General features: G+C 38.9%; 1 protein-coding gene across 1 annotated transcript; it reads right to left on the reverse strand.

Annotated features, from left to right (window-relative positions):
• Nucleotides 1-8,345: 8,345 nt before the first annotated feature.
• On the reverse strand, nucleotides 8,346-18,106 carry BET1 (Bet1 golgi vesicular membrane trafficking protein). Its single transcript, XM_021689554.1, has 4 exons — nucleotides 17,929-18,106; nucleotides 13,796-13,920; nucleotides 10,959-11,015; nucleotides 8,346-9,466 (listed from the first exon to the last, which is right to left on the reverse strand). Exons 1-4 carry the CDS (start codon nucleotides 17,945-17,947, stop codon nucleotides 9,311-9,313), a joined length of 357 nt encoding a protein of 118 aa, XP_021545229.1. The 5' UTR covers nucleotides 17,948-18,106; the 3' UTR covers nucleotides 8,346-9,310.
• Nucleotides 18,107-21,562: the final 3,456 nt, after the last annotated feature.

The following is a 21,562-nucleotide window of genomic DNA, read 5'->3' on the forward strand; positions in this document are numbered from 1 at the left end:
TCTTTGGGGTAAATACCCAGTAGTGCAATTGTTGGGTCATAGGGTAGCTCTATTTTCAACTTTTTGAGGAACCTCCATACCGTTTTCCAGAGTGGCTGCACCAGCCTGCATTCCCACCAACAGTGTAGGAGGATTCCCCTTTCTCCGCATCCTCGCCAACATCTGTTGTTTCCTGACTTGTTAATTTTAGCCATTCTGACTGGTGTGAGATGGTATCTCATTGAGGTTTTGATTTGGATTTCCCTGATGATGAGTGATGTTACGCATCTTTTCATGTGTCTGTTGGCCATTTGGATGTCTTCTTTGAAAAATGTCTGTTCATGTCTTCTGCCATTTCTTGATTGGATTATTTGTTCTTTGGGTGTTGAGTTTGATAAATTCTTTATAGATTTTGGATACTAGCCCTTTATCTGATACATCATTTGCAAATATCTTCTCCCATTCTGTCGGTTGTCTTTTGGTTTTGTCAACTGTTTCCTTTGCTGTGCAAAAGCTTTTTATCTTGATGAAGTCCCAATAGCTCATTTTTGCCCTTGCTTCCCTTGCCTTTGGCGATGTTTCTAGGAAGAAGTTGCTGCGGCTGAGGTGGAGGAGGTTGCTGCCTCTGTTCTCCTCTAGGATTTTGATGGATTCCTGTCTCATATTTAGGTCTTTCATAGAATGGTGTTTTTTGAAATGGTTTTGTAGTTTACATTTTTTAAAACATAAATTGAAGTTTGAAAAGCTTGGAAAGAGAATTCTGAGTGGCTACTCTGAAGGCAGTTGGCTAACCATGCCCAACAGGTAGATTCAGATATGCTACGTGTACAGAAGCAGATGAATTAAACTTTGCATTAAACAGTTTTGCATTAAGCATTTGTCTAATCTCACCCGTGAAGTTCACAGTAAGAAACCTGGCATTGCCACTCGTTCCATGTGACTCTGGTTGGGAGTGCAAAGACAATTTTCATGCTTTTCTAGTTTTCTGCTAGAGTTGTAAATATGCCATGTCCTTGGTGCTATTTCTGCTGAGCCTTCCAAAAAGAGGTAATTTTGTGGCAGTTTTGAAGATGTAACTGTGTATAATCAATAAAAAGAATGTTCTCTATCCCCACTGATCTCACTTAAAAAACTCTGTATGAATTCTGGAAACTATTTTAGAAATAGCTTGAAATTAACTTTAAATTACTTAGTCATGAGAAGTAAATGCAGACAAAGTAAAGAGAATCTGAGGGAGCAGACTAGTATCTACCATTCAGAAATTTTCTTGTCTTTCAAGCAATAACCTAGAAGATAATCCATTAATTTTTGAAGGAATTTTAATCTGATAGTATGGATATCTTCAACAAAAATTACTATAACAGGGGTGCCTGGGTGGCTCAGTTGGTTAAGCGTCTGCCTTTGGCTCAGGTCATGACCTGGGGTCCTGGGATCGAGCCCCACATCGGGCTCCCTGCTTACCGGGGAGGCGGCTTTTCCTCTCCTCCCTGTTTGTGCTCTCCCTCACTATCTCTGTCTCTCAAATAAATAAAGTCTTTTTTTTTTTTTTAAGATTTTATTTATTTATTTGACAGAGAGAGAGAGGCAGCGAGAGGGAACACAAGCAGGGGGAGTGGAAAAGAGAGAAGCAGGCTTCCCGCCGAGCAGGGAGCCCGATGCGGGGCTCCATCCCAGGACCCTGGGATCATGACCTGAGCTGAAGGCAGACGCTTAACGACTGAGCCACCCAGGCGCCCCTCAAATAAATAAAGTCTTAAAAAAAAGTCACCATAACTTATTTGTTCTCCATGGAAAACTGGTGTGTGGGGCACCTGGGTGGCTCAGTTAGTTAAGCGACTGCCTTCGGCTCAGGTCATGATTTCGGAGTCCCGGGATGGAGTCCCGCATCGGGCTCCCTGCTCAGCCAGGAGTCTGCTTCTTCCTCTGACTCTCTCCCCTCTCATGCTCTCTCTCACTCAAATAAATAAAGAAAATCTTTAAAAAAAAGAAAAGAAAACTGGCGTATGTGTGCATGTACAAACATAACAAACTCAACTTGCCTTTGAAATTTTTAAGAATGTTTAAATAACGTAAATATAAATATACATAAGTGTGAAATTAAAATTTTTTTAATTTTAATTTTTAAAAGATTTTGTTTATTTATTTGAGAGAGAGCAGAATGAGAGCACGAGCTGGGGGGGAGAAGCAGAGGGGGAGGGAGAAGCAGATTTCCCACTGAGCAGGGAGCCCCATGAGGGGCTCAATCCCAGGACCCTGAGATCACGACCTGAGCCAAAGGCAGATGCTTAACCGACTGAGCCACCCAGGCGCCCCTACTTTAACTTTTTAAAGTAGGCTCCACACCCAGGGTGGAGCCCAATGCAGGGCTTGAACTCATGATCCTGAGATCAAGACCTGAGCTGAGATCAAGAATCGGATGCTTGGGGCACCTGGGTGGCTCAGTTGGTTAAGCAACTGCCTTCGGCTCAGGTCATGATTCTGGAGTCCCGGGATCGAGTCCCACATCGGGCTCCCTGCTCAGCGAGGAGTCTGCTTCTCCCTCTGACCCTTCCCCTCTCATGCTCTCTGTCTCCCATTCTCTCTCTCAGATAAATAAATAAAATCTTAAAAAAAAAAAAAAGAATCGGATGCTTAACTGACTGAGCCACCTAGGTGCCCCAGAAATTAAAATACTTTAAAAGGAGACTTTAAAAACACTGAGCATTAAATCTGTCTATAAGCAGACTAAAGCATTTCATTCCAATAACTTTTCTGCATACAGGTTATCTCACATAACACTTATGCTCCAGTTTCCTTGAAAGTAAAGAATATATGTTTAAGGCCAGTGGATTATTAAATAATGCAGAAAGCTTAATTAGCAGTTTCTAGGACTATTCATTAATAAGATAAAGTTGAGGAGATAGGAATAATTATAAATATCTTTTTTAAAATATAAATTGATGACCTAACAAAGTTTTTTGCTGTGTATTAAAATCTGTTTTATTAGACTTTTTAATTTTTTTTAGTTATGCTGGGGTTTTTTTGCTCATTTCCAAATTCACTGTAGTCATGAGAGCAGCTATAAGTACTGGGGAAGTCAGATTCAGCTGCCTGCTTTCATGTGAATCACACCATGATTGTGGATCTTTGAAAAAATCCGGTAATTTAGACCCTTGTTGAAGTTAGCAAAGTTGACTTAACTAGTAAAAAGAAAACACTAAACATTCATTTTTCTTTATAAACATCATAGAAGCTTTGTAGAATACTTACATTTATAAAAGATAATGTGGTTATATTTGTGAATTTTAGAATCTTATCTGTAGTGTGTGGATAATATTTTTGTGAAAAACATATTGTGTATTTCTATCTTTCTGTTCGTTTTGAAGAGTAAGGAAAGATTATTTTAAGACCTGGTCTTGGCACTTTGCAAATCTGTTCAGTTTATATGGTAGTCCTTCAGAGACTTGGGAAAAATTCCTCTAAAAAGCACAAGGAGGTGAAACCCAGTCAGTTGAACTCCTCAGCCAAAATAAACTTTAGAAGCCAATATACTTTTTTTTTTTAAGATTTGTTTATTTATTTGAGACAGAGAGCACAAGCGGGAGGGGCAGAGGGAGAGGAAGAGAGAATCTGAAGCAGACTTCACACTGAGTGAGGAGTGACACAGGGTTCAATCTCAAGACCCTGAGATCATGACCTGAGCCGAAACCAAGAGTCAGGCACTTAACTGACTGAGCCACCCAGGCATCCCTAGAAACCAATACATTTCTAAAGAGAGAAAAGCTTTATAAAATATACGGAATGATCCTCACACACTGTTTGAACATCTAACTGCAGGGAAGAGCATGAAGAATAACAATAATCACCTACCCTCTTTGTATATGATTCACATACAGTATTTGAACTATCATAAGATGGAAGGTCAATAAATGTAGCATGAATTTACTCATACAGATTGAAAAAAAGGTTGACATATGCAAAATGCACAAATGATCTTGTAAGAGTCCACTGTCATTGAAAAATATTATTCTCAAGTTAATTTATCAATTTTACTCCATATTGCCTAATTTTTTCTCCATTAAAATTTAAGTGAGAGATTCTCATTTAGAAAACAAATAACTTTTTTCCTTTTTTTTTTTTAGAGAGATGGAGGAGGGGCAGAGGGAGCAGGAGAGAGAGAATCTTAAGCAGGCTCCACCTGCAGTGTGGAGCCCATTCGGGGCTCGATCTCATGACCCTGAGATTTTGAACTGAACTGAAATCAAGAGCTGGATGCTTAACTGACTGAGCCACCCAGGCGCCCCAAACTTCTATTTCTTTTAAAAGAATATTTATCATCAATATAGCCAGTGGTACGCCAGCGCTAGCTTGTACCAGCTCATGAGAGCCAAATGTATGTGTATTTTCACCACTCTGTGTTCAGTGATGTCACATCGGTAGCTTGAAATCAAGTGTGGTGGGAATATTTACACCAAAGAGAAAGAAAGTACTATAAATCACACTCCTAGCCCCAGAAAGCTGGCTTACCACTATACCATGAAACATTAACATATAATGAAAGGAAAAGATAAATTTGCTTGGGGTCAAAATCCAACCTTCCAATTAGGGAAACATTTTAGAGATTTTTTTCAGAGGATATTATAAAAGATTAATATGGTTCTTGTCAAAATCTACTATGTTTTATTAAAATATTATTCAAGTATAATGAAGTTCATCAGAAAGAATGAATAGGTATCTATTAGCTATTAAAACACTACAAAAGTACAATAATTAAAAAGCGTGGTACTGGTGCAAGGATAAAAAATTGGGTAGAACAAAATACATACTCCAGAAAAAGACCCTATCTTATACTCTAACAATATAGAAGAAGAAGAAAGTGTTCTCCAGTATTTACTGTGAGAATAACTGGCTGGCCCTTTGTAAGTTAAAAAGAAAATTATTTGCACCCCGTGCCTCAACTAGTAATTCAGTAAGTTTCAAACGAGAATTTAAAAATATAACTGTAGGGGCGCCTGGGTGGCTCAGTCGTTAAGCTTCTGCCTTCGGCTGGGGTCATGATCCCAGGGTCCCGGGATCGAGCCCCGCATCGAGCTCCCTGCTCGGCGGGAAGCGTGCTTCTCCCTCTCCCACTCCCCCTGCTTGTGTTCCCTCTCTTGCTGTGTCTCTCTCCGTCAAATAAATAAATAAAATCTTTTAAAAAAAGAAAAGAGGGGGCGCCTGGGTGGCTCAGTCGTTACACGTCTGCCTTCGGCTCGGGTCATGATCCCAGGGTACGGGGATCGAGCCCCGCATCGGGCTCTGTGCTTGGCGGGAAGCCTGCTTCTCCCTCTCCCACTCCCCCCGCTTGTGTTCCCTCTCTCGCTGTGTCTCTCTCTGTCAAATAAATAAATAAAATCTTTAAATATATATATATATATATATAACTGTAGAAAAAGTAAAAGGAAATAGAATGTTTACCAACTGTTTATGAAACTTGTACAGGTAGAGAACTTTCTAAATTTCTCTCTTCAGATTTCTGCTTTCAAAGTTGACGTCTGTTGCTCTCATTCTAAGAACCCATATAAGCTAGACATACTGGAAAATCATAGGTTTTTAAAAAATCCCATCAGATTGCTGAGGCTGCAAAAAACCTAATGCACTAAATTCCAGAAACTGGCGACCTCTCGCTAGCAGAAGGAACACAAATAGCTGCTTCTAGCCCCAGCAGGATGGTGGTGGTGGGGTGGGTGCCCGGCAGCAGGGAGAAAGCGGCTAAAACTGTTTCAGCAACATGTGGGTGAACGGGACCCATTAGATTCCTAAGTGTCCTGACCCCAGAAGTACTACTGAGTCCCAGGAACCCATTCTAACTTCTTTACGAGGAATAGCACTTCAGTAGCCCGGTAATGCTGTGTGTTACCGCTACCTACACAAAATTTTTACTGCTCTTTTACAAAGAGAGTAACTGAGGTGGAAAGGCCATCAGCCCAAACTCATAGTGTGAGTGGGAACCAGGATTTAGGCTCAGGCAGGGTGACCCCATAGCTTTCAGTCTCAGCTACGATGCTATTCTGCTTCCCAGTAAATATTTAGTCAAAGGTTATTCATCAGTATAGCCTGATGAAGTTATTTACTGACTGAATGTACCCAAATTATCAAGCACTTTTCCCACTTTCTTTACAAGGAAGCAAATCCAATACATATAATTTGAAATTTGAGAGCATTGAAAAATTAGGACAACTAGTTTATTTTTTAGAACTAGCAGCTCTCTATGGGTGCAGGTGCTGGGGTTTTCTGTTCCAGAATTCTGATGTTTAAGATGATGCATATTTGTTTTAGGTTTAACAGCTATTCTCTATTCAAGGAGTATCCATGAATTAATTTCCAGGCTAATTTAAATTCCAGCAGTAATATGTATAATTCTCCCTTTGCTCATTGTAGAGACCTACACCTTGTGTCCATAGGGGATGGTGCAGGTAAAGTTATACTTTCTATCATTTGCAAATATGTCAGCACTTCCAAGGACCAACTCCTAGTGAAATGAAGTGAGTAGATACTTTGCAGAAAAATTTGGACATTTGGGATTTTCATAAATTGTTTCCTGAATTTGTTTCACCATTTAAAATATAGAATTTATAGTGTATCACCCATCACCCAAATATCTGCAAGTCTTTTGTTGTTTGAATAAAAACTATAATGTGGCTATGTTGCCGGTTCAGCTATTATGACCAACTTCCCAGGCACCTATAGCAATAAGGTATTTTTCAGAGTTAGCAATGGGTTTGTAAAAGATTATAAAGGATTAGAGCTTTTCCATATTTGATGTTTCCCCCAAATTTTGTTCCTGGGAGTACTTTTTGCTAGGGATCCCCCAAACGGGAGGAGAAAAGGTACTGCTAAAAAGTCTATGACAGGGCAGGACAGGCCCTTCCAGAGGAGTCTCCTGCCTCCCAGCAATCTCAGCCAAGGCAGTGATGAGGGAGTAATAGGAAATGCTAGTTAGGGACCTTAGGCAATTCTAAAAAAAGAATCATCAATAAGAAATGTGGACAGTGCAGTGATGAGAATCACGTTTATATCACCCCAAGCCCCTTTCCCTGAAATCCCCATCCGCTTGATAATATCCAATATTGAAATAGTTTTTGTTTTTTTTTAATTCGTTTGAAAGAGAGACACAGAGACAGACAGAGCACAAGCAGGGGGAGAGGGAGAAGCCGGCTCCCAGCTCAGCGGGCTCCCAGCCTGACGTGGGGCTCGATCCCAGGACCTAGAGATCATGAACTGAGCCAAAGACAGATGCTTAACCATCTGAGCCACCCAGGCGCCCCTGAAATAGTGTTTTAGTACTTTACCAAGATTGTCATCTAACAGCTAAACCTTAACCTTGAAATCCATCCTTCACTTGCCATCACTGGTTTTCCCAAGGCTTTGTTCTCATTTACTTCCACTGTTGATTCTCTTCTGTTCCCATCTTCCAATCATTTTTTCTTTGGCCTTCTGCTCTTCCTTTTGCAATTTTAATTATTGACAATGAGTCTTCCCGAGCTCTGATGTCACGTAATTGGCACAGAATACACAGTTAAATAATTCTTGAAAACTGAATCAATCTCTAATTGAGAGGCATTTCTGCTTGGAAGTCACAGCATCACCTCAAAGCCTGAAACCACCATATTGTCTTGCTCTTAAAATAAGTCACTTTTCTGATGTGTGTGTTAAGGATAGGGAGAACTAACATTTATTGAGTGATTGTGTGTCACGTATTTTCAATAAATTATCTACCTCTGACAACAATCCTATGAAATAGGTGATTTAATGAAGAAACAGGCCCAAAAACATTGAGCAAAGGAAGGAACAGAGATCTGAACTCAGATCATCTAACTCAAATCAGAGTCTCTCACATCACATCACAAGACCTCAGGCCTGTTTCTTTGGGGTTTTTTGGGGGAGGGGCAGGGCTGTTTGTTTCTTATATGTGAAGTCACTTAACCCTTCTCAGTTCTGGTGTTTCTGTCAAGTAGAGGCCCAAGTGATGACAAACACAGCCAAAGACAGGACCTGAACTGATAGGTAATTAGGGATGAACAAAAAAAAGGATGGCACACTCAGCAGAATCAAAGGTAAGATACTTTCAACTAAAAATATAGGAAATTAAAGAGATTTTTGAAATTGCAGTCATGATTTATCAAAATAAATAATAATAATAATAATAACTTGTTTGAAGCAAGTTCTGAAATAATATAAATATATTATCTTTTCCGGATTTTGTTTGGGACCTGTTTTTCAGGACCATTTCTCAGTTTCTATGTTAAAAAAAGAGAGAGACAGAGACTTGAACAAAGAGGCAACAAAGACCATACATTTCATTAAAAATTTTATTTTTAGAGCCCATAAATGGGCAAATTCCAAATAGTAGTAATACAGAGTATTTAAGAACACCTTAATATTTCTTTCTATCCATCTTTGTTTTCCTTTCCGTAAACAAATATACTGGGTTAAAGCAACAACACTCTTAACCCCAAGTTCAATGCCTGAGTACTTTCAGTATCTATTTTGAACACATAATAAAGCAGAGGCAGTTAATTTTATTTCCATTCAGAGCTTAGCAATTACTTTAGCTTCACATCATTCTGTCACAAATGATAACCAAATGGCCTACCTAAGTGGCTAAAATCATTGAACTATTATAAGCCAAGTCAATGGTCTGTATAAAGTTAATATAAAACAATAACTAGACTGGTATACATTTGTTTTGGGCCCTACAAGAACTGTGCCAAAATAACAAACTTTAGTAAAAGATGAGGTCATTGGGCAGAGGGGAAAGAGGGTCATGTCATCAAAATTTTTGAGGAAAACTGTAGGTAAAAGGAAATCAGCCTAAGCAATTTTAACCAAAGAGAGGAGGAAAGGGCAGTACATTATCAGGGCTGACGACAATTAGCGAAAATACATACAGCATTCCCTCACAAACTTGTTCACTACCTCAAGAGGTCAGCAGCAGGCTCTCCAGGGATTCTGTTATTCTCCCACTAAGTTTCTTCACATGGAACATAAGCCTACATTTATGCTAACAGCAGAGTATTAGATGGCTATTTAATCTGACAGCGAACAACAGGAAAAAAAATTGTTAGGGCTAGAGTGTCTTCAGGCCATCTCAATACCCCTGAAAATAGGGGCAAAAAATGTATCATTAAGCAACAGTATTCAAAGAGCACTGTGTTATCTAATGTGATTTATAAAACAAGTAAAATTCAGTAATCCTCAATGGAAAAAATCATTAACATTTGAAAATTCGGAATGTTTTGATGCTGATTTTTTACCAAAGTGGCACTCCAAACAGTTAAGCTGGAACAAATTCCAAACTCACTCACTTGCATCACCTCAGTTTAATAATCCAATAAATGACAAAAAAGACAAACAATGAAAACAGCATCATATAGCACAGCAGCTTTGTTTGGCTCCCTCTAGATAAAATCTTCAGTTTTCCCATAGTTTTACCTAGAAATCCAGTTGTAGAATCAAATTGTGAATCCTGTGAGGAGAAAAGGAAAACAAAAGTTAGATTCTAATATCCTACATATGCGCATTTAAGTAATTGAATATACTGTTATTAGAATACATTTTTAATGTTTAATCAATTCAGGAGCCTGTTTGTAACTTGGATAATCAAGTCTGATTACTCCGTGCAAAACAGAGTAATTCTCTCAATGAATAAAAAGCTCTTTCATTATCCAATAAACATTTCTTTCAGCACCAGAGTAATTCAAAATCCCAAACTACTTAGGTCTTTTCCCAATCATGTGAATTAAAAAAAACATTAACAATAAAGGTATGTAGTTTGTCTATTATCATACAGGTGTTTTCTGTTTTTGTTGGGGCACTGCTCCTCCAGGTCAAATGGTTGGTGAATTCAGTACAATAATTCATCCAAAATTTAATATGGTTAGCAGTTAACTGTACTTTACTTTTAAGATCCTTTTATTTAGGTGGCTGACCTTGAAGTACAGTAGAGTCTATTAAAAGTTAAGAGAATATCATAGTTAAGACTATAAATATGGATGGGGAAAACTACCATATTAAGTCCTTAAGATGAGAGGACTAGGTGTGGATTAGAAATACTGCACTTTCACAGAAATCTCAATATCCTAAGATGTAAAGGCCCCAGCATAATGACAGCCTTTGCACAGCTCAGGTTCTATGGACTTCAAGCACTTTAGGTCTATAGTTCTTCACCAGGGTTATGTATCACAATGACCTGGGACACTTTCTTTTTTCACAATACGTATGTATAGGTCCTTCCCCTGAAATTCTTTATCAGTATATTTAGATTGGGAACCAGGCATAAATATTTTCAGAAAGTTCCCCCGGTGATTCTAATGTACAACCTCCATATGAACGTTGCTTTCAATGCCATATTCATTTTTTAATGCCATATTCATTTTTGAATAATACAATTTTAAAAGCAAGTGGAGAAACTAGGGAAGGTCCAGAGAAGTGACATCCAAAATAAACATTCAGGAATGGAAAGAGGCTCTACAAGAAAAGATATATGTTGCTAGCTTACTGAGACTTGAGATAAAAGGCTCTGGGATGTTACTATGTTCAAATCTTATTGATTTGTTCAGAAGTGATCCTTAGGAGATCAAGCAAAAGAAATGGGCTCACATTAAGTGAAAGACATTCAGCTGGTTGGATATGAAGTGGTTTTTGATTACTTGGTAGTCTGTATCCATTGAGATCTCCAAGAACACTCAAAACAGTCATTTGTCCTGAGTCTTTAACAGTGTTTCTAAATACAAGATGAAAGATTCAGTGGCTTCTACCTCATCCTCCCACTTGTGTTAGGCAAGATGAAAAATGGGAAAATAAATAAACTTATTATTTCAAAGCAATGAGATACAAAAGGGCAGGAATCCAGGACTTATAATTTCTAATTTCAAAATGGATAAAAGTTAAAATGATTAACATACTAAAATTGAGAATATTAGATCAAATTTCTTCAATTTAAAGTCAGAACCACTTACCATTTCAGCTAATAATTTATTTTGATGTTTAACCTCATGGCCTATTTCAATGGAAAGCTATTTAAAAAAAAAGCACATACAGTATTACTCATATGAAGGTATTTAAGTGTCATAAAGTAAAAATAATACCACTCTAAGCATACTCATTTTCTCAAATAAAACTGTCTTCTAAAAATATAAAATACATATACTTTCTTCTGATATTTTTCCCACTGACATTAAAGGAAAACAAATTTAGAATTTCTACTCCTTCCCAACTATGGATATTTTCTCCCTGCTCTTCATTTTGATTTCATCTTAATACTCAATTCCATCTTTTAATTTTGGTACATACCTCTCTCTGAATCTCTTAGCCTTGCATGCTTTTTTCTTCCTCTCTTTATATTTATACAACATCATTTATCTGTATATTTTCTTCTTTACTTTTTTTTTTTTAAGATTTTATTTATTTATTTGAGATAGAGAGAGCAGGGGCAGGGGAGCAGCGGGAGAGAGAGAAGCAGGCTCCCCGCTGAGCAAGGAGCCCGACGACGTGGGGCTCAATCCCAGGGTCCTGGGATCGAGCCCCATGTCAGGCTCTCTGCTCAGAGGAGAGCCTGCTTCCCTCTCCCTCTGCCTGCCGCTCCCCCTGCTTGTGCATGCACACACTCGCTCTCTGTCAAATAAATAAAAATCTTTAAAAAGAAAAGAAAATATGATAATAAATTGGAAAAAAATTTATTAAGTTATTGTTACCTCCACCCTGAGCTATACAGAAAGAGGCTGAGCCTAAAAGAAATGCTATTTATGTGGTTATGGCTGCTATTCAGACCAAAACCTATTTAATACTTTATATGACGAATTCATCAAAGGCTTTACTTCCAAGATATTTGGATAAATTACAAGCAACAAATGAAAATCTTGGCAAACCACTGCAAAAATTGTTCTCAACTTATCTTGTGGTGTAAAGTATATGGGGTGATACTGACACAAAACTGTACTAGAATTCTATAGATCAGAACATGAGCTTTTTTCCCCAATTTAATAATTCAGAGATGATAAAGCAACTATAAAGCTAAATAGCCCAAATCACCTAACTACTTTCTACAACTGTCATTCATGCCAAGGAAAGAAATTTCCAGGGGAAAAAAAGCTTTCTTCTAACAAGGAGCCTAAATTATCAATGTTGGAGTTTAAAAAACAAAAAAATGAAGAACATTTAATTCTTAATTCCCTCTAAATGTTGATTTTCTACATTGTAACATTATACAGTATTACTTAGTTCACTGATCAACTCCTTTTGATTTAATATGACTTTGAAAACAATACTCGTTTCAGAATGTAATAGTCTCCAGGCTGAATGCAATTCTATTTTCCAAAGACTAATGAAATACCAATTAAGTTTTGGCAACATGAGCTTCTACTGAATGCTCTATTAGTGTATAGTGTGTTTAATGTAATATAGAATCAATCACATACGCTGTTAAAATCACCTTTTTGTAATTCCTTTATTTAATACATATTAAGCTCAATACCACCAATAAGGAATTATGCTTAGGTGCTGTGTAAAAGATAAAAATAAATACAGTAGAAAACCCTACATTCTGGTAAATTTCTTTTACATACAAATAATTCCAATGCAGATCCCTATGCGATACATGCTAGAGAAATGGTACAAATGGTCTTATGTTCACATGGAAAAAAAGTTACTTTTGATGTGGTAATCAGGTAAAGGTTTCAAGAAGGAAGGAGTGCAGTGAAGTGGAGCCTTTACTATGGGCAAGCCTTCAGTGAATATAAGGAGGGAGAGGATGCTGCTAAGGCAAAGGATAGCAGGATCAAAGATATGGGAGTGCAAGTAGACAGCCAGCATACACACAACAGAGACTACTCTAATCCGTCTGGCAGAAAACATATACACATTCCAGGAGTGCAGAGCATAAGGTCTGAAAAGCTGTGGACAATCTTTGAAGGACTTATCTGATCAAGCTACAGAGTGTGAATATCATTCTTACATCATGGGAAGACACTGGAGACTTCTGGGAGCATATGATGTAATTTAAAAAACACTCCAAAAAGATGGCTGTGGTGACAGTATGTAGCTCAGAATAGAACGTGCAAAAAACAAGGAACAAACAGGTTAAGAGGCTCCCTCAGTAGTTCACCTGAGAAAACCAGGGGATAGTATCCGAAATAGAAAAGTAGAAACAGGGGCGCCTGGGTGGCTCAGTCGTTAAGCGTCTGCCTTCGGCTCAGGTCATGATCCCAGGGTCCTGGGATCGAGCCCCGCATCGGGCTCCCTGCTCCGCGGGAAGCCTGCTTCTCCCTCTCCCACTCCCCCTGCTTGTGTCCCCTCTCTTGCTGTCTCTGTCAAATAAATAAATAAAAAATCTTTAAAAAAGAAAGAAAAGTAGAAACAGAAAGAAAGAAGCACAAAACTCAAGTGACTGACATGAGGTACAAAGGTAGAAACATGAAACACTGAGATGTGTAGCTCAGAATACAAGAAGAAAAAAAGTCAGGAAAAGAGCTGCTTGGGGCAGAAGATGGACTGCTCTGAGACATTACTACAGACAACACACAGTAGACAACATACAGTACTGTAGATTTACCCACAAAAAAACAGTGGAAGCTTAAAAAAATAAATGTACCATATATTTTGATTGGCCACATTTTCTAATCTTCTACTCAAATCATGTTTAAATTTTGAGTGCATTTTGACCTTGCTGAACAAGACACAACTTGGGTAACTGAATTCCTTAGTATGATGCCAATAACATAAACAGTTTATAAGTATGTAATACGTATGTACATAAATACATAAATTTGACAGTATATAACATCTGTTAAATACTTACAGATTTTATAGCAGTTACTTTGCTTCTCAGACTTTCAGTGAGTCTCTCGTTTTCTTCTTCACAGGCACTATAGCCACTGTTAGCATAGCCATAGTTCCCATAGTTGCCAGGAGGTGCTCCTTCACCTGCAAGGATCAGTCACAGTATAGTTGTAGCAAAAACAAGCCACTTTTGAAACCTTGATAGGAAAGAACCAAAAAAGACCCCTGGAGGGCGTTGCAGACCACATATGTCTGTAATATTCACACTTCAAAGGAATTTTTAAAAATTAATAACCAAATAGAGATCAGAGCAATTCTTTCTAATGCCCTCTTTTACACAAAGAATGTTCAATTCATTTTTATACTTACTTACTGCTTATTGATTGCCCACAAGACACTAAAATAGGCACTGATATACAAGTATATTCAGGATACATTCCCCGTTCCCTAGAAGTACAAATTTTAAAAAAGGATCTAAAAGTAGTAGCGTCAACTATCTATTGAAGAAGACTGGCTATGAAGGAAAAGGGAGAAAGAGGATAAACATAGCAGGAGGGAGCTCATGACAAAGGGGGGTCCTTTACTGGTATCTCTTTTATTTATTTATTTATTTATTTTTATTTTTTTATTTTTTTAAAGATTTTATTTATTTATTTGACAGAGACAGCGAGAGCAGGAACACAAGCAGGGGGAGTGGGAGAGGGAGAAGCAGGCTTCCCGCCGAGCAGGGAGCCCGATGTGGGACTCGATCCCAGGACCCTGGGATCATGACCTGAGCCGAAGGCAGACGCTTAACGACTGAGCCACCCAGGCGCCCCTCTTTCTTTTAAATAGAAGAGAGCTGGAATAACTTACAGAGAACATTAGCTGAGAGTTAGAGGGACATGCATTCATTCAACAAATATTTCAGAAACTCCTATGTGTCACATCCATTTCTCTTTCTAGGTACTACTGTTGGGAGCTTATCTTCTAGGGAACTGCACTGAGAATACATAGTCCCAGCTACTGCCTCATAAAGTACTTGGTATTCATCAGGCAATCAAACAGGTGGAGTGAGCCTTGGAGAGTGAATCTGTATATAAATGTGTTAGAGGACTGAGACAGGAAAGCATAGTTGAGGGTGTTGTTTAACCACTTTTTTTTAAAAAAACAATTGATACCATCAATGTTCTCATAAAGGAAGAGATAAGACTGTCTTTAAGGAAGGGTATCATTTGGAAAAAGCAATAAAGAGAATAATGGGGGAAAATGACTAGGACTACATGGGTCCTAGGGGGATAAAATGATCCTGGCTGAGGCAACATACTGTGGTGGTGTCAATCCTCCTGGATGTGTGATTTTTCTGAAGAAGTGCTCATCAGCAGTTAGCCTGTGAGAATCTGGATGGTTGGATTGATCAGGAGTTTGATCAAGAGGTTTACAGCGTCGGGGCTGAAGAAAAGAGCCCCAAGAGGCTGAGATCGCTTGCCAAAAGAGAAGGTAAATATATGGAATGTGGGGACTGCAATGGACAGGGATAGAAGCAGTTTCAATGGAGAAATGAGGGAAAGGAATGATACAGGGACTAGGTCTTTGTAAACTCAAAGAGTAGATGAAGCAACAGGGACAGTGAAAGATGGAAGGACAGGAAGTAGCAGTCAGTGCTGGTAGTTGAAGATGGTTGAGGTGTAAATAGGAAGCTCTTTCAAGACATGGCACAAACCTCACTTTCTCTTAAAGGCAAAACTCCCTCTGATTTCTTACAGCTCTTACCGTACACAATAATATCACACTCTAGATGATACTATAAGGGCAGAAACTAAATTTGTTTCACTCATGGCTGTATATCCCCCACAAAGTATACACACACAAACACACACAAAGTAAGGCACACTCAATAAATACTGGTAAATGAATTAATAAATAGAATCTGACTTCACTGTTTCAACTTTGAATGTGCCTGCCTTTGCCAAGAATGGAATCATAAACTTCTCTGAGGGCAGAGACAGTGTCTCATACTTCTTCTATATCCCCTGTACCTAATGACTATATACAGCAGACACTTAAGACAATTCCCACCACTACAAAAACCACAACAAAATGTTAAACAGGTATGTTCCGGAAGTTGCATTCCTCAAATTTTCCCTCAGTTGCTGATACACTATCCATAAAACTCCAAATATAGTATGAAAAGTTGTAGGAAAGCTAGTGAATGCCAAAGATCATCCTCAGTCTTTGTCCATTTAGACAAATGCTACTTCTTTAGGGTAGTTTCTATCAATAACTGAGCCAAGTCATTTAGAGATTCATGGGAAGTGTGCCACATGAACATCTTCAGCTTATTTGTCCCAAGTTTAAAATTCCAGGTCAATACAATCTGATACTTAGAAAAAAAAAAAAAATCCAGAATAAAAAAAATCACATTATACCAATGTAAATGATAGCAAAAGACACTTAAGCAAGCATCTCTCCACTCAACTACAAGGGAGCTTCCAGGGGGGGGGGGGGGGGGGTGTGGAGAAGGAGGCTCTATCCTAGAGATTCTAATATAATTAGTCTGGGCTGCAGTCCAGGTATCAGTGCCTTAAAAGCTCTCCAGGTGATTCTAATGTACAGTCAGGGCTGAGAACCACAGCTTCTCAAGTCCCTTTTCTGCAATTTATCATGGCACACTGCTGCACCAAAACATTCAAGGGAGCCAAAGGGCCTATTAATGAGATCTAAACTCCTTGGCCTGGCACTCAAAGTATCTCCTCAATGGGGTTCTGGTTCCCTGTCTCCTACTTTAATCACACTGGCTTAATAATAATCCCTTATACACACCATTCCTAATTCTAGTCCTACAACTTTTCGGGGGTATGGGGGGGGGGGGTCTTGCTTCCAACTGGAACTTGCCTCTCTCACCCTCCATTAATCAAGCTCTGGTTCGAGTTCTTACGTCTCTACAAAGTAAGCAATGCTCTATCTCTGAAATCCCTGAGACACTAGCTGTATAACTTATTTGCTATTTGTATGTGCAACTATCACCTTGTACTATGTTCCTACTCACCAACTAGACTGGAAGCTGTGGGAGCACAAACAGGGCCACAATCAATTGTATACCTAGAGCTAACTTTAAGTACACAATAAATGTTTGTTATCATTCATAGTGATAAAAAGAAAAAAACATTTAGGCATATGAAACTAAACTGCTCTCTATTATTTTTTTCTCTACAATTTACTTGGCCAAGTATCCATAAAAGTTTTATTTTTCAAAAGCTCTTTCTCATACTACAATTTTTAAATCAATGAGCAAGTCTAAAGTTACTGGCAACTTTCACCAACTTTAAATACCTGACACTTTTGAAAAACTTTTTTATTCCTTTTTCCATTTAATTGTAACCACTGAAAAAGGTAACATTACCTTTTTTCAAATACCCCACTTATTTTCTCAGGTATGCTGTACGCTGATTTAGCAGGGTTTTTTTTCTTTTCTTTTTAAAAATAGTCTCTTAATAGAGAGCTTCAAAACCCAGAAAATGCTGTTTTATTAGCTGTACGTTATAATGGCCCCTTCAAAGTCCTTGTGCTTGGTGAACCTGTTTCCTAAGTTTTCACAGTGGAACAAGACTCAGATAAAAAATGTTCTGGGTTTAATGGCCTTTAACCCCGATGTTACATACTACAGCCTTTAACAATAACGACAGGTACATTTACCTTTGCAATTCACTGTTACCAGATTAATATGATTGCTATTAGTATGCTTCGCATGCAACATTCATTCTTCAAATTTTGCTTCTGAAAAAACTAACATCCAGGACGAGTGGAGTACGAGACACCGAAGCCAGACTTGAGGAAACTCGGGAGGTTTCGTAATCACTCTCTGACAGTCGATAACACTAAAAAACTTGGCAGTTCAGTTGGCGCCTGTACATACCCCCCCCCCCATTCCCCCACTACTCTCTATAAACCTACCATTCAAACTTGGGACTGAACTAAACTAAAGGAAACCCGTAAGATCTGGTACAAATGGTGTGTTTCTACTTGGTTCCGCCTCCAAAGACCCCTCCATACATCCTGCTTTCTGGCCCAGATTCCAGTGACGTAAGACTAGTCCGATTTCCTTCCGCGTCCCCGCGCCCAGCACGGCCGGTTCTGGGGCCCCCGAACTTCGAACCTCAGCCCTCTTCTTACCCAGGCCTGCACGCCTCATCCTGCAGAGTAGGGAAGAAAAAAGCAGATGGAGGGGTGGGTAGGAAGGGGCCGGGGTCCGCCGGACGGCGTCTTCAGTACCAGGGCCCAGAGAAACACCAACTTCTCTCCCCAAAGCGCCACGACATCACTAGAGTCCAAACATCGCGCCGACTGATGGCGTCACCCAGACACTTATTGCTGCCTTGCGAGGCGGCTTGAATCGCATTCTGGGAAATGTAGTTCACCGTCGACGCAGGCAGTGAGACCGGGGCGTGGCGTGAACGCGGCTCCCGGAGCGGGCGGGGCTTCCGGAGAGGGGCGGGTGCTGTGGGGGCTCGGACTCAGGGTTTCTGGACGTTGGGTCTTCGCTGCTGGGCCTGCGGCAACCTGGACCTTACTCTCAGTGTGTCGCCCCCCCCACCCCCGAGTTTAACCCCGTAGGTCTGCCCTTCTCAGACTTTGAGAGGTTGGTTGACTAATCTTTCCTGATTCCTCCTCTTACTTCCTCTGACATCTAGAGTCAGTTCAGGGAAAGTCCAGGGAAACTTTATCCAAGTTTCTGATCTCACACATAAGTAATCTGGGACCCACAGAACGGAAGGAAGAGGAGGGTAACAAATTTGTGCTGGGTCACCCAGTAGAGAAAACCAGGTCCCGTGGATTAAGACTCATGCGCGGAATGAAGCGGTCAATAGAAGGAACAGGGTTTCTCGAGGCACTAAAAAAATTAGTTCCCTGTTACTGGATTGGTTGCATTTCTAGAAATAACCAGGCAGGGCCATTAGCTGTTAAGGACGAAGGACCCCCTAAACTCTCTCCCACTTAGACCTTTTAAATGTACACAGAGAATATGGAAATGCTATTTACACATGGTAATGTGCCAATGTAAGGGTTTAAAAGCCTCTTGGCAAGGGTGGGGTGGTACGGGAATCCGAGTTAGTCCTAGAATATCATTTTATCTCACAGGATTATCGTGAGGATTAAATGGAATAACAGTTTTTTGTTTTTTTTTTAAATCTGATACACAGTAGATGCTTAAAAACCACTGGGTGTTTGCGGTTTTGTTGTTGCTGCTGTATGGCAGTGGAATAATCTCCATACTAAAGATTTCTGAGAATGCAACTCTGATAATTTTAGTGGTCCCTCATAGTTTCCCAATATGAACATTGACTGTAGTAGTGGCACATAAATCTGTCTTAAGGTTGCACACGAAAACAATTTTTAATAAAAGTAATTAACCTGGGAAATAAACTGGGGGGCTTGATCCCAGGACTCTGGGATCATGACCTGAGCCGAAGGCAGACGCGTAACCATCTGAGCCACCCAGGTGCCCCATGGCGTCCCTTTTTAATTTACAATCTGTGACAGTCCCTCCTTTTGTTTTTTTGTTTGTTTTAATAAGACTTCATTTATTTATTCATGAGAGATAGAGGGAGAAGCAGGCTCCCCAAGGAGCAGGGAGCCTGCTGCGGGACTCGATCCCAGGACCCCGGGATCATGACCCGAGCCGAAAGCAGACGCCCAACCATCTGAGCCACCCCAGAGCCCGACGGTCCCTCCTTTTGTAAAAAGTACACATGTTCTATAAACAAAACATGTCAGAAAAATCATCTTACTGAAAGAAGGCTTTCTCATATAAAAGTCCTTTTTAAAAACATAATGTTAAGTTTACCTAAACAGACCATTTAAATTACAGGTGTACTTGTCCTCTTACAAGCTACTTCCCTTACATAGTAGGGAGATATGAGAAAATAGCTAAAAGCGGGGGGGGGGGGGGGGAGTAATAAAATATAGCAAGAATAGAACTCAAGACAGGCAAACCTGGTTTATATTGAGCTCGTGACCTAAAAGTCCAAATATAGGCAGTTGTTTATGGCTACTGTTGCCAGTCTCAAATTATGATGGTAGCAACTGAGAAGAACAGGCATTCAAAAGATGAATTGGAAAAGATGGATTTTAATACGTAGAAGAATAGTTATTACACGTGACCACAACTGACAAGAAGACTATAGGGAATTCTATTTTATCATTTATCATTTATTTTTATTATTTTCTTTTTCTTTTCAAGTTAAAATGCCTAACCCTTCTTACTGATTGAAGATGAACAAAATTCTTGGAGATAAATAGCATTTTGAAATTTTTCTCTATTCTCATAGGAAAATTTCATAGAAAACGCCTAATCTCTGAGGGTTTGAATGACTGAATGACTAAAGAAAGGAATGATTAAAAATGACTTAAAATAAGTATCCCTGGTAGTCATTACAGAAGCAAGAAAATGAGTAGGAAATGTCTGAATCTTTGTACAAAATTTGAAACTTATTTTCCCCCTGTATTCTGCTTCCTGTCCATATGTCGTCCTGCCTCTTCCTGACTAGGGCTAATCCAAAGGACAATAACCCACCAAGCTCTCAAATAAACATTAACAAATTTTCCAATCACTAAGCAAATTTAGTGTGTGTGTGTGTGTGTATATACATACATATATATATATATGTATGTATATACACACACACACACACATATATATGTGTATATATATATATATATACGTATATATATATATATATATACGTATATATATGGGGAAAAAAAGCTTATAAGTTAGTTATTTGGCACTTAAAACACTTTTCTCCTGGATACAGATGATGGTAAGTTTCCCAACCCAGCCCTAGCAAGCACGTGGTTATTGAGACTCTTATGCTGGCCAAAGTCTATGTAGCCCATCGTACAGCTGAGATACTACATCTTTTCAGTGAAAACCAGTAGGAAAAAAAATTGTAATCATGATAAAATAAGGCAATATCATTGTAGAAGAAATAGAATTTAAAAAAAAACCTATTTTTGTTATTGTGTTTGGGAAGGTATTAGTTTTACTCAAAACTTCTTGAAAATGCCAAGAAAATTTTCAAGGAGTTGTCAAAGAGCCACAAATTTGATCTTTCCTTTCCATAACTCAGGAATATGGTGCTAGTACTGATGTAGTCCTCTCAGCCATAATTAGTAAAAATGAAGCACACAACTGCAACTGAAAAGTCTTCAGCAGAGCCAACTGCATGATTTATGCAGCCCAGTGCCAAACCAAAGCGCAGTACCCTTCATTCAAAGAGCAGGAAAAAAGTGCAGTTAAAGGTACTAAAAAATAAAGCTTTTTTCTTTTGTCACAATGTCTACCACTTACCAACTTATCATGTTTTCTTTGTTATTTAATGCCCTTCTAATTTAAAAAAAAGGAAATGTTAAATTATTAACATGATTTTTACCCTTCATCTTTACATTGTGCAATGACACAGTTTTAAATTCACACATGAGAGCATTTAACTCATATGTGAAATTACCAAAATCACACAATTCGGATTTCATAGCTCATATACAAGTATGTATTTTATAGAAGTACTGTACAAAACTAACTCAACTGTTTTTATTCCATGTCTTGATATGCACTGTGTCTTGATACTCTACTAACACATTACCTTCAGCTTACTGGTGAGTTAGGAGGCATTGAAAAGAAAAGGAATTATGGGTTGCTCTACCTTTTCCTTTCCTCTCCTTTCCTTTCCTTTTTCCTTTCCTTTCCTTTCCTTTCCTTTTTCCTTTCCTTTCCTTTCCTTTCCTTTCCTTTCCTTTCCTTTCCTTT

Source organism: Neomonachus schauinslandi, chromosome 12, assembly GCF_002201575.2.
Source record: "Neomonachus schauinslandi chromosome 12, ASM220157v2, whole genome shotgun sequence".
NCBI lineage: Eukaryota > Metazoa > Chordata > Mammalia > Carnivora > Phocidae > Neomonachus > Neomonachus schauinslandi.

Bases quoted from the DNA above. Each gene is read 5' to 3' on its own strand.
- BET1 (XM_021689554.1), bottom strand. The intron at 11,016-13,795 runs GTAAGTATTTAA...TTTTTTAAATAG, and splicing joins AAGTAACTGCTATAAAATCT to CTTTCCATTGAAATAGGCCA. The intron at 9,467-10,958 runs GTAAGTGGTTCT...TTCTCCTCACAG, and splicing joins ATAAATTATTAGCTGAAATG to GATTCACAATTTGATTCTAC.